Source organism: Nyctibius grandis, chromosome 3 (genome assembly GCF_013368605.1).
Source record: "Nyctibius grandis isolate bNycGra1 chromosome 3, bNycGra1.pri, whole genome shotgun sequence".
NCBI classification, from domain to species: domain Eukaryota; kingdom Metazoa; phylum Chordata; class Aves; order Nyctibiiformes; family Nyctibiidae; genus Nyctibius; species Nyctibius grandis.
The window spans coordinates 102,571,162-102,583,892 of record NC_090660.1 but is presented as its reverse complement, the minus strand read 5'-3'; the positions used below and the strand labels follow the sequence as shown (position 1 = coordinate 102,583,892).

Below are 12,731 nucleotides of genomic sequence, written 5' to 3'. Positions count from 1 at the left end.
AATCCACCACATTACATGCTTTTTTTTTTTAACAGCCTTTGCAAAGTTTCATTTAAATCCACAGTTTGCTAATGAGCTCAGGATGCTGATATTTTATTGGCTTCTCAACAGCTCCAACAGTCTTCACCCAAATGCTTATGGTGGTGGTGTCCGACCTCAGGAGACCGACATCTCCTTTTACCTACGCACTTAGCTATACGTTCTTTGTACGTAGCTTCTGGTGAGCAGCGAGACAACTTCTGGGTGTTAGCAGTAATTACTCTACAGTGCTGTCCTTTTATTGCAAACTCACCCCAAGATCTCATCTAAGGTTACCTGATGAAATTTTATTTCAGATGAGATTTCCCTTCCTCTTCAAAATGTCATTCCTTGAAACCTGAGGCTTTGCTACACAAACTTGATACAAGAGCGCATTTCTGGAAATCTCAGCCATTCTCTCTGCTATCATAAAATGAAATGCCAGGGATATCTTTAGAGGGACTTGCTTCACAGGTCTCAGACTACCAAAGGATAAATTAGTCTTGCTAGTGCTGAATTTCCTGGCAGTGAATAGAGCTCAGTACTGTCCTGACAACTTTGCCAGTATTCTTGACAATTTCCAAGCACTCAGCTGGACCTGCACGACACCCCTGCTGAGGGGGATGACACTTTCAAGGAGGAGACATATAGCATTGTAGTTGGTAAAATGGCCCACGTGGTTATTCACCTTGGCCTGCCTGTAGTTGAATTAGATGCTATTGTAGAGGTCTTACAGCAGCAAATGTACAGGCATGCACTGAAAAGTGGAAGAGAAGTTCCTAGCTAGGAGCTAAATGTTCGAGGTGTTTGATGGACACTCTGTGTCCTGCATTTTCCTTCCTTCACCGTCCAAGCCCTTGATGTTTTCTCTCTCTGCTGTTAAGAGGAGGTGGGTGGCAAGCACAGACCACCATTTGTGCACTCAGCAGAGTACGTGTACCTTCATATTGGCTGCTGGGCAGAAAAGTTTTGAATCAGAGTGCTTTTGGTGTATGCATACTACCCACAGAGGCACATGCATACAGATAATGCACTTTGGAAACCTCCAGCTTTGGTAAGTATCACTTCTTTCTCTGTTCCATAATATTTGAACTCGGGTGAGCTTTTCACAAGCACTTTTGCAGATCAGAATATCCGAGAACTTGTGAATGTAAGTGACATTTGTTGCTCCGTGGTTTAAATCTGAGCTTTGTGTCTCTGAAGTACTGATGATCTGCTTTTCTGTATAAATCAGTTGTCTCGGTATATTGCATGTTTGGACCGTAGGTTCCCTCAGCTTCTTGCTCTGAGGCAGCTAACAGAATTGAGATGCTGAAATTGCAATGAGGAGTTGAGATCTCTGCCTCGATTCCCTCATTCTCAAGCAGCGTGGCAAGTTCTCGCATTAAGCAAATGGCTTGTTTTGTTTCTCATAGATTTCCTGAACATTAGCAATGGTTTTGAGCAGTTTCTAATTGATTTTTAAAGCCCTAACCCTCTGCTTCTCTCATCCTTCCCTCTCTCCTGTGTGTGTCTCTGTGTATGTGCTTTTTGTCTTTTTTTTTTTTTGTCTGTGTGTTTTTTTTCCTTTTTTGGTGGCTTGTGTATCCTTTCCCTGCCTTGCGGTGCTGTTTTACACTGCAGAATTCGTCCAGCTCTGCCTCTTCAGAAGCCTCTGAAACCTGCCAGTCAGTGAGCGAGTGCAGTTCCCCCACCTCAGTCAGCTCAGGCTCCACCATGGGGGCTTGGGCCTCCACAGATAAGGTGAAAAACTTCATCTCAAAGACATACAAACCTACTAGCTCGTTATCCAAACCCAGCAACATTTGGACAAAAAAAAAAAAACAAACGTGCATGGGACACAGCCAGGATTCCTCCTTCTGAAGATGAGAATAGGAACTGTTGCACCCTCCCTTAGAAATGAATCTGTTTGAATAAACCACAGTGACACTTGCCTTTAAACTAGCTGCTAGGGGGAGGCTACAAATTGGGCATTTTACAGAGGTAATTTTCTAAGAAAAGCTCTTTGTCCACCTTTTCTACTCAAAGAGATTGTGGAATGCTGCCCAAACCCAGCTGGTTGCCTGACAAAGAGCATCTTGCCCAGGTTATACCATTTGTGGCTTCTCCTCTCTCTCCCATTAGGTAGCAGGAATTACACTGAGCAGTTGGGGTGTGTTTTTGACCAAAACAAAAAGGCAAACAAAACACACGTGGTTGGCATAAATTAACAGGGGATACACTCTGAATGGGGGAGGAAGTGGTAGCAGTCTCCATTCTCATCTGGTAAATCCTTGCTGTTGGTTTTTTCTTTCTTTTTTTTTCTTCCATGCCATCACACAGCCAGAACATGTCATTTTCGAAGGCTGTGTATGCTTTTCCTCTCTGTCCAGCTACACAGAATAAACGCCACCAATGCAAACGCCTCCAGTATTGGAAATGTTTTGTTTCTGTGTCCGCAGTCTGTGGGGTACCTAAATTGCAAAGGCTTTTTCACATCGTGACGCTTTCATGGACAGAAGGCAAAGCTACTCAGCCTGGAGACAATGACTGTTAGATTGACGTCTGAAATTTGTTATACCAAATAACAATTTTCAAGCAATCTCACTTCTGAACAAGCATTGTATCAATTTTCTGTTGTTTATTTGCAGCAAAGCTAAGATTTTTCTTCCTTTTGTTTTAAGATACAGAAGTTTTCTCCCTAGAACATCAGAGTCGCAGTATATTTTCATATTCATTCTGTTTATATTAATTTCTCTGTTTTTGTTTGTTTATTTGTTTCGTTTCCAGTTGTCTAATGGGTTTTATCACTGTAGTTTATCAAGTGACCCATCCGTAGCTTCAGTTGGTGCAGGTCCTTTCCCTCATTTCCCGCCTGTCTCCCGCGCGTGGACTCGGGCACCCTCAGCCCTCCTTCCAGACTACGTTCATTATTACACCATTGGGCCAGGCATGTTACCATCATCTAAGATCCCTAGCTGGAAGGTTTGTGTTCCTTTTGTTGTGGCAGTCCTCACCTCCTCATACCAACAGTGCGCGCATGGCGGTTGTTGCTACCTCTCGATCCATGTAATTACTCGTTGATTTGCTCTGTTTAATATTACTCTGAATGGGCTCTGCATGGTGATAATCAGAGAGCTAAAATCTGGTAGTGGCTATTTCTGAATGACCTTGTCTATTCTGGCACTGCCTAAAACATATCAAAGCTGACAACACCTAGGTAGGATGGAATAGTTTAACTCTGGAACATTGGTGAAAGCACTCTGGGCTCTATTCAGCGAGAAAAAAGCTTGTTTAGCACCATCAAAGCTCTCACTTGAGCAGGGAAGTGGAGGTTTGGCATCCAGTTGGCTTAGTGAAACCATACATTGAACAACACGATGTTCTCACTGCGGCGGCTGTGCTTGGCCCCCACCTTGGCCATAGGGGCAGGCCTGCTCTTGCAGATCTAGCTGGAGTGGTTTAAGAAGGCATTCGTCACCAGGTGAACCCAAGTGATGACTGAAGCTATCCTAGCTTTACTGCCCCAGGCTGAAAGTGCTCACACGGCTTGTTTTGCTCTCTTGGGTGAGACAGAGTCAGAGTGCAGTAACTTCTTTCAGTTGCTCCAGCTGGATCTGCAGGGATCTTCCTCGGCATCAAAACGTCTCTGCTCTGGCAGAGCCTTGACTCTCATCCCTGCCAGGCGATTCCCCTGCAAGACTCTGCCCCAGAGCAAGGGGAGAAGGTCTTTACCTGTTGCCCTGAATCTTCACAAGGCTGATATGCAGTTGAGAGTAGCTGCACAGGTCTTAGATGCCTGTGGATGGTTATGTGATACTGCATATGCATGGCACCTTCTTATACATGTAAATTGAGATACCTTGTTATAGACACCCTAATCTCTCTCTCCAGCAGCTGGAGACTGTTGAGACGTACGCACAGGGTGGCCACGGTGGTCTTGGGGCTTCGGCATCATTGGTTGTGTCTATGCTAGAAGCACTTTGCCAATATGTTTTACAGCAAAACACTTTCAGCAAAGACACAGCTGTTCAGGCAAAGCAGAGTTTTGTATGTGTTAATAAAACCAAAATACCTGTCTGCACAAGGGGCTTCTGTCCGCACAGCTGCCACACACTTCTCATGCGTTGGACTGAGACACATCAGTAAAAATCTACAGTGTGGTCTTAGCCCATCATTAATTATCTATCGGATGCTGCCCAGCAGCCAGCTGCTGCCGATGGTGGGGTGTGTGGCCTGTTCTCACGCACAAGTTTTCTTTTCTTTTTATTTTTAAAGCACCTTTTGTCTTGGTGAAGGAAAACTGTCTTAGGAGTGGGCTTGCCCCTGCAGCAGCTCACATTTGGGGAGCTGCTGCTTAGCAGTGGTTCTGCATCCCAGCACAGGTCACTGATCAGTCCTGCTCTTTGTGTGCAACGTGTGGTTTCTGGACACCCTCAGGACTTTGCTTAATAGAGCCCTGAGTGAATATAGCCCTCGTGGCCTGAGGAATTTCTGTTTCAAATTTGGCACCAGTAATTCAGAGTGAAGTTAGTCTTTCTTCATACAGATCATTATTATAAAAAGGATTTCAGCCAGTAAGTGAACTGAGAGATTACTCAGAGTAACTTACTCTGCTGACGTGTATCAAAAACCTGTTCAAGCCTAATTTTTCAGAATTGAAGACGTGCGTAACAGCACGTAATACTAGAACTTGTGTACGTCTAGAACAGTTACATTGCTGATTGGACATTTATGTGTATTTTCTGCTGTGTGCCAGTGATTTTTGTATTTGAATTTCTGAAAATATAGGCTTTAACACAATGGAATTTCATTTAGAGGAAACTATAGTATTAACATGTTAAATATCTTCATATAAGAACACTTAGGTAGAATAGGAAATTTAGATTCCCTGTAATAAAGGAGATGATAGATTTTATAAGTGAAGACTGGTCTAGAGGAAGATGTCCCTGCCCATGGCAGGGGGGTTGGAACTTTAAGGTCCTTGGTCTTTAAGGTCCCTTCCAACCCAAACCATTCTATGATTCTATGATTTTTAATATCCTCAAAATTAATTTATTTTTAGCCTTATTCAGAAAGGCATATCCAGTTTGATACATAATCTATTGCATTAAAAATCCCCTTTTGCATGGTTTTACTTGTAGTTAAAGCACAGCTACTGATGAAAGCTATCAGTCATCACTAACAAGCACATTTCCTTAGGACTGGGCCAAACCAGGCCCATACGATCAACCAATGGTGAACACATTGCAACGTCGCAAAGAAAAGCGCGAACCAGATCTCAATGGAGGAGCTCAGAGCGGACCACCCGTGCCCCCTGAGGAGGCCCAGAGACCTCGGAGCATGACGGTGTCAGCTGCCACAAGGGTGAAACTCTATTTTTGAATACACTATTTGGTGCAAAGGAAATGGATGTGCTAGCTCCTGCCAGTACTTTTTTGACGTGCTCTATGTTGGCACGTGTTTTATCCAGCAAGTGGGACTGGTGTGGTGGTGGTGTGGTCAGCGGGAGTTGGGTGGGCATGAGAGAATGTGCCGTTGGGCATTGGCATTTGTAGAGCAGCAGCATCCAAAGAAGTGTCTGTTTCTTTGAAGCCCTAGTAAATGGTTGGACACAGTCCTGTTGGGTTGTGATGGTGACAAGCTCTGCTTGGGAGGAGAGACAGCTAAAGGCTGGTGAAGGGTGACTGACCCTTCTAGACGTGATGAGTCTCCTTTCTGTGTGTACAGCAGGGTGAGGAGATGGAGGCCTGCGAGGAGCTGGCGCTCGCTCTGACGAGAGGGCTACAGCTGGACACCCAGAGGAGCAGTCGGGATTCCTTGCAGTGCTCCAGCGGCTACAGCACCCAGACAACAACTCCATGCTGTTCAGAAGACACCATCCCATCTCAAGGTACCCATCCAAGAGCTGTTCTTTTTCAGCGCATTCCCAGCCTGGCCATTATACACTCGCCCCTCGGTGCCAAGGAGCTATATTCCAGCAGCTATCGCTCACTGGCTTTGTAGGCAGTTGGGGAGAAAGGGGTGAACATTGCTGTTATGATGTTTTTTCCAGCTTGGAATGCAGCCTGGGTTGATTAACTAAATAGAAACCTGGATTGCTGCATAGTGTACTGCATGATCATATTTGCTTGTGCATTACTGGAATGAGTTTTAGCTTAAGGATGCTACCATTTTAAAGAAGATGCTGGAATTACATTTCATGGGTTAAATGGTATGACACTGGTATTGCATCATACACTTCTTGTGGTGGTAGTGTCCTTTCAGAGCTATTGTCTTAGCAAATACGCACTCATGAGCTTTGCTTTCTTGCTCTGTCAGTACTCTGAATCTGCTCTTGGTTTCCCTTTGTGACCTTTTGTTTCCTACCTAAGCAGAAATTGTCATAATTGGAAAAAGAATCCATTGGAGACCTTAACTTGGGCATACCTGGGAAGGTGCAGTAAGGTGTTGGGGTTTGTATGCTGTTTCAGAATCAGCAGCAAGCTGAGAGGGACCGAGTTTGGTGTTTGCAGTTCAGAAACCGCCTTGTTTGCTCAGCTGAGGTTGGGCGTGCTGTGCAATCACAAGAGGCAGCAGGGCTTGCAGAGGGCCTAGCTTGGCTCAGCATTACATGGAAAGGAAGGAACTCAATGCAATTATTGAAGCTGAGGCTGAGTTTTCAGACCTGACAGATGGGGTTTATTTTGTTTGCAAAATAAGCAAATTTGCTGCTGAAATCACTGGTACGCAGTCCCCTGAGCCCCACGTTGCCGAGTCTAAAGTACACTTCTTGGTCACTGACTGTTTGAAGTATTTGTATCTACAAGTGGTAGCATATGGCTTCTAGGATGCTGGTTTTGGTATCTTAATGTTGGGAATGAACACTGAGTCTTTGTTACTTAGTTCTTTTCAGAGAAGGTCCTGAGTGTGTACAGTTCTCGTTCTCTTCCACAAGAGATGTGGGCACCCTGCAGCTTTAGGGTCAGTCTGCTGCAGTGCCTGCCTTCAGCCACACAGTCTGAGAATCTTGGTCACAATATTTCAGGCTTTCTTCCTCCTAAAGGGGAAACCTCTCTTCATTGCTGTTGACCTCCAGGCTTTTTTGGTTATATATAGTTTTTTGGTTAGACATACTTGAGACTTACTGACGTGACTCAGCTGTCTTCTCCAGCTTGTTCCTAACTCTGTCTTTTGGCATCAGTTTCAGATTATGATTATTTCTCTGTGAGTGGTGACCAGGAGGCAGAACAACAAGAGTTTGACAAATCCTCCACCATCCCAAGAAACAGCGACATTAGCCAGTCCTATCGCAGAATGTTTCAAACCAAGCGTCCTGCTTCCACCGCAGGTCTGCCAACCACACTTGGACCGGTCATCGTCACCCCCGGCGTCGCCACCATTAGACGGACCCCTTCCACCAAGCCTTCGGTCAGACGCGGTACCATAGGGGGAGGTCCGATTCCCATCAAGACGCCAGTGATTCCTGTCAAAACACCAACTGTCCCCGATATCCCAGGGGGGCTGCCCGGCACCCTCGCTGGGACAGAAGAATGCCCCGAGCAAAGTCCTGAGTCTCCGGCAGCAGGAGATGGTGGGCAAGGTGTCACCAGCATGCCCTCATCCTCATGGAGCGGACAAGCATCTGTCAACCCTCCGCCGTCAAGCCAGAAACTGAGTGCTGCCGATGAGCAGAGGCAAGCGGTTCCTGAGAGCGAGGGGGAAGAAGGCGACCGGGATGGCGTCAGCACCCTCGCGCCCATGGGCCAGCCGGAGCTTGATCCCGGAGAGCTGAGTCCCGGGGATGTCCCGCAAGGTGAAGATATGCTGAACGCCATTCGGCGTGGTGTCAAACTGAAGAAGACGACCACGAATGATCGCTCAGCACCTCGTATTTCCTAGGAGTGGAAAAGCTGCCAGAGTACTAGCCGCCGAGAAGGAACTGTGAGGAAACTAATTTGTCTCTATCCATTCCAATCTGTAATCAATGAATTTTTTAAGATACTCGGTAACAGACAGTCTGAAAGTACTCTGAAAGAGAAAACAAGGTGAAAGAGCGTAGTAAGACATAATAATCTTCACTGGTGTTTTAATTTGTAAATATCAATCAATGATTTTGTTTCTGCATTTTTTTTGATCTAAGTTACACTTTTAATTTTTTCTGAAGGTGCCAAATCCCATTTACCTTTTTTATAACTCTTTGTAAAGTTTTAAATCATAGAAGAAAAAAAAAGTCAAGTAGTTAACTTCAGCAAAGGGATTTAATGAAAATTTGGCTTTTTTGCAAGCTTTTGTAGAGCGCCTTGTAATAGGTTAAAAAACAAAACAAAACGATGGGACTGATTTTGAAGTTTAAGTCAAGCTGTAAGGAACAGATCCTCATTTAAGTGTTAAAAAAGAAAAGTTTGAGAAGTGGGAATACAAATTGACAATAAAAGCAATATATAATGCAAGGAAGAAACCTGCAGTTGGTAGAGTATTTGGGGGGTAGTGGGGGGAGGGAGATGCCATCAAAATAGCAGATGCTGTTGCACAAAAGTAGCCTAGTAGGATTAATTACTAGTAGCTTCATGGTAAATGCATCAGAATAAGCCATATTGGATTGCAGTGTTTTGTTTCTGTAGGGTGTTTTAAAGACTGGGGTTTTTTCCACGTTTCTCTTCTGACTGCACAGCAACAACTCTCAGTCACATGCATGCAGCCGTAACTGTGTAGGCTTGGTTCTTCCACCTCCACCTTGTGTTCCACTCATCCTTTCACTGCATACAAACAAGGACGACAGGCTTAAGGCAGTTACAAATGTGCAAACGTTTTTAAAACGCAAGCAGGGAGTTCTTAATTATCCAAATGCCTTTTTCTGACTGTGCCCAGCAGGCTGGGCACCTTGGAAAGCCCAAATATTTTGAGAAAACACTTCACAATTTGACAGGCATAACCAGCTTGTGATCTAATAAACTGCGAATGTTTCTTTCCAATACAGGGGCTTGTTTTTCTTAACTTCTTTTAAATGGCAGTTGATTGGCTTTTCTTAAATACTGAAAAGAAAGGGGTGAAGGGTGGGGGGTGGGGAGAGATACTGGCTTTTTGATAATACCGGGAGTCTGACCACTGTATTATCTTTTTTTTTTTTTGTACTTTAAGACATGTTTTTTGGAACGCTATTGATAGAATTATTAAGAGTTGGATTTCTTTCCTTAAAGTAAAAGTAAGTTCTTGCTGCAATACCCGTGTCCTAAAGCTGATAGAAATATGCAGACCCCGGGGCACGACTCGTGTTCCGAGCAGCCGGAGCAGAAGGATGCCATCTGCCCACCCCCAGCAGACCCACGTGTGGGTGGGCACCAGACTCGCGCGTCCGGGGTTGTTTAAAAATGCCCCAAGTAACAGATAGAAGGGGCTAGTTTCCACCACGCGCTCTGCAGATTTCTGTTGGCTCTAGACTTGCCTACATAACCTCTTATGCTTTAATACATAACTGCGTTGGATGTGAAACTTCTAGTAACTGTGTAGTCACTGTGTTCGATATAACATTTTACACTGCTGTGGTTGCTAACCTATTTTTTTTTGTTATGGCTTAGAAACAAAAAGAAAAAAAAAAGGCATGATTCTTAGAAAATATTAAACCTTCCTTTCTTTGAAAAACAAGCTCCTTATTACACAATATACTAAACAGTAGTGCCTGGGGTGTAGCCCACCAATCTTGATACAGTAGCTGATGCATTGTGCAAATGAGGCTTTGAGATGGTTTTTGCATAAACAAAAACTGCTAGGAGATAATCTCAATAGTTAAAAGTGTTATTTAAACCTTTGAAATAAATGGATGTAACTGTACCTAAGTACAGCTTTTCACTTGTTTAGTTCTTAAACGTTAGTATAATCAGTAAAATTTAATATAAAATGTTGCCAAATTCAATGTAGAAAGAACGTGACAAAACACTTGGGATAGTTCTATTGTTTGTGTTTTTGCATATTGTAAAAGCAGTGTCACAGCTAAAAAATAAAATGTTTCTAATGGTAAATTATTGTGGTTTAGTTGCTAGTTTGTACTGAGAGTTGACCTCTCCCTGTGCAGCTTTTTTGTTCTAAACTGGTATAAATAATTGCTGTAAGTGTGTCTCCCTTCTACATTGTAATGATTGCTTAAGCCTACATTATAAATAAAGAACTGCTGGAAAACTTCTGTATTTCAGTTCTTAAAGACTTTCTGCTTCCAGAGCTTTGGATAGCAATGGTGTCCTTCATCAGATCACGCAGGTTCCATCTGTGTGTAATAGAAGCAAGAGAGAATTAAACAATAAGTAAATAAAATTGCATATAGCTATGTTTTACTGATGTGCACTGGTAACAGAGTGAAGGTGCAGTGTTAATGATGGAAATTCCCGTTAAATAATGACTGATGACATTTCTCTGTCCCTCACTGTCGTTACCTGGCCAGGAAGCACAGATAACTCGACATGTTTGGGCAGCTGCTTCAGTGCTGGACCACAGCACCTCTTGCCAGAGGAGGAAGGTTGCTGCTGTCAACACCGCCCGTGTGTACAGCCAGAATTTATCACGCACACCACCAGTGTCAACTCCCGCACGCCCCTGAGTGACTGAAGACATTCTTCTGTTCAGCTTTCTCAGGAACAAAGGTAGACGGGGGGGACGTCGCTCCCACTTGCAGCTACCAGCAGCGGCCTGATTTATTTCCTTGCCGTTGCGATAGATTCGTTTTTGTCCAGATGTTTCCATTTGTCATGAAGACGTTAAAGGAAAACTCAAGGTGGTGTGGCTGGAAATACGTCCTGTCTCCAACAGGATGGTAGTTTCATTCCCCCCATCTCTATGGCTGTATCTCACATGCTGGTTGGTCAGGTGCCCTCATTTCGAAGCAGATCCCTGCTGCTTCTACAGTGAATGCAGTTCACTTGCAGCTGCACGTGCAAAATGTTTAATTTGTTGAAACAAATGTTTCATTTGTTGTGGGGTGAGGTGGGTGTTTTTGTTGTTGTTTAATGCTGGGATGTGGCGTATCCATGATGTTAAGGAATGTCAGTCAGACCTGCGCAGGTGTTTGTAAGTGTCAGGAAGGACTTTTTGCTCTCTTTTCTAGCAAAAAAAAAAAAAAAAAAAAAAGTGGTTGGCTGGCTGACAGGGAAGGAGGGTGTATAATCACACATAATTAAAAAAAAAGCAGTATTTTGGTGTTTGCACAATTTCTGAATATAAATACCAGCACAGGAATAGGGTTTTGGGGGAAGGTGAGGCGCAGGAAGGAGGATGGTTTTGAGAAGTTAAAACCCCCTTGGTGTATATGCGCTGACTGCTCCAACTGGCTGTACCCCATGACAGTGGGGAGCACTCAGGCACCAGCCTGCCCATACCGCCAGCACTCACCCAGTTACAGCCCCAGCTTCAAGCCCAGGGCTGCTTGTGCCAGGCTGGGGGGACAAGAGAGCAGGCTCCGGGGCAGGGCAGGTGAGCCAGGATCCCTGTGTGATGTTCTATATCCCTGTGGATTTTGTCCACGTGGTTTTGGCCTTTCATATTCCAGCTAATGCAAGTAGCTGCTGAAGCAAATCAGCATTTGTAACGTAGGGAATTGCAGTGCTGGTGGAGGAGACCCCATATTGGAAACCTGTAACAAGTTAGGAAAAGGGGTGCAGGGTGGAGCACTTACTGTGAACAAGCACCTTCAGGATTGAGAAACAGCAGGGAAAAGCACCACTACCTGAGTGCAGAGATGCCACAGCTCCATGCGGAGTAGGTGACCAGGCTAGAGGTGAGGGGTGTGCCGAACGCCAATTCTGCTGCTGCCTTCGGCCTAAGGGAGCACAGGGAACAGATCCAGCTGCCTGGTAAAAACTGACACTTTAAACAGTGGAATATGTGAAGTCTTTTTTTTTTTTCTTCTCTAAAATTCAGGCGTCTTTCTTTTAGCATGTAGGCTGACTGAAGAGGGCCATATAAAATTTCTAAAACCCAGCCAGATTTTCTTATATCCAAGACTTTAAAAACCAGCCTTTTCTTATATCCAAGCTAGATATGGTTAGTCCTCAGAACAGCTGAAGTTAGTGCCTTTGCCACCTCTAGTTATCCATCTTCAAGCCTCAAGCTGAAGCTCATGGAAAAAAATTAAGCCTTAGGGTTAAATATGGTGCAATCAACTAACTCCTGCAGAATTAAAGTCAGATTAGATAACTCAAATCTCCTCTCTTCTAGCCCTAAACATGGGAGAAGAGCGGAAAAGCCAGGAAGGTTTTCAGATGAGCTTTTACTAGGTGGCTATATCCCATCTATTCTTTTACTCACTGGGAGATCAGTGGAAGCCTTAGCAGAATTTCCTGTCTTACATCGATGCTTTGGGAACATTGCTGAAGCAAACGGCTTTTGTACCTATTTCCTTGTAGCACACTGCTTGCTAGAACTGTGTGTGACCCGTAAATGAGCATAGAAGAGCCATGTTCCTCAGCAGGCTACTTGTTTTAATTGATAGAGCTCTGTAGTTTTCTAGGATTCGGCGTATGTGGGGGTGAACTTTCTTCCGGCGCTCTACAGCAACGTTTCCCATGGCAGCCAGGAAGCATGACATCGTAAGGAAGGTTTGTCTTGCGAGATTTGACACCCAAGTGAAAAATACAGCTGAAAGCCTAACAAGGTGGGGAGGGAGGGCAAGAAGCCTTTATCCCTAAGCAAGATAGAAATACCCTCAATCCAGCAGCAACCAAAGCCCCTATCTGTTGCTGTCCGTACCTTGAAACTCCAGCTGTAGC

General features: G+C 44.4%; 1 protein-coding gene across 5 annotated transcripts in view; it reads left to right on the top strand.

Moving 5' to 3' along the window:
* Positions 1-9,033, top strand: part of MTSS1 (MTSS I-BAR domain containing 1) — a 139,039-nt gene extending 130,006 nt beyond the window's left edge. The window contains exons 11-15 of one of the 5 annotated variants that reach the window (XM_068396292.1): positions 1,642-1,761; positions 2,788-2,982; positions 5,200-5,364; positions 5,731-5,890; positions 7,181-9,033. In XM_068396292.1, coding sequence (XP_068252393.1) covers positions 1,642-1,761; positions 2,788-2,982; positions 5,200-5,364; positions 5,731-5,890; positions 7,181-7,878 — 1,338 coding nt within the window. In that variant the 3' untranslated portion in view covers positions 7,879-9,033. Of the gene's footprint in view, positions 1-1,641; positions 1,762-2,787; positions 2,983-5,199; positions 5,365-5,727; positions 5,891-7,180 lie in introns of all 5 variants that reach the window. The other 4 variants (XM_068396294.1, XM_068396291.1, XM_068396295.1 and 1 more) reach the window with 4 other exon arrangements.
* The last annotated feature ends 3,698 nt before the right edge of the window (positions 9,034-12,731 follow it).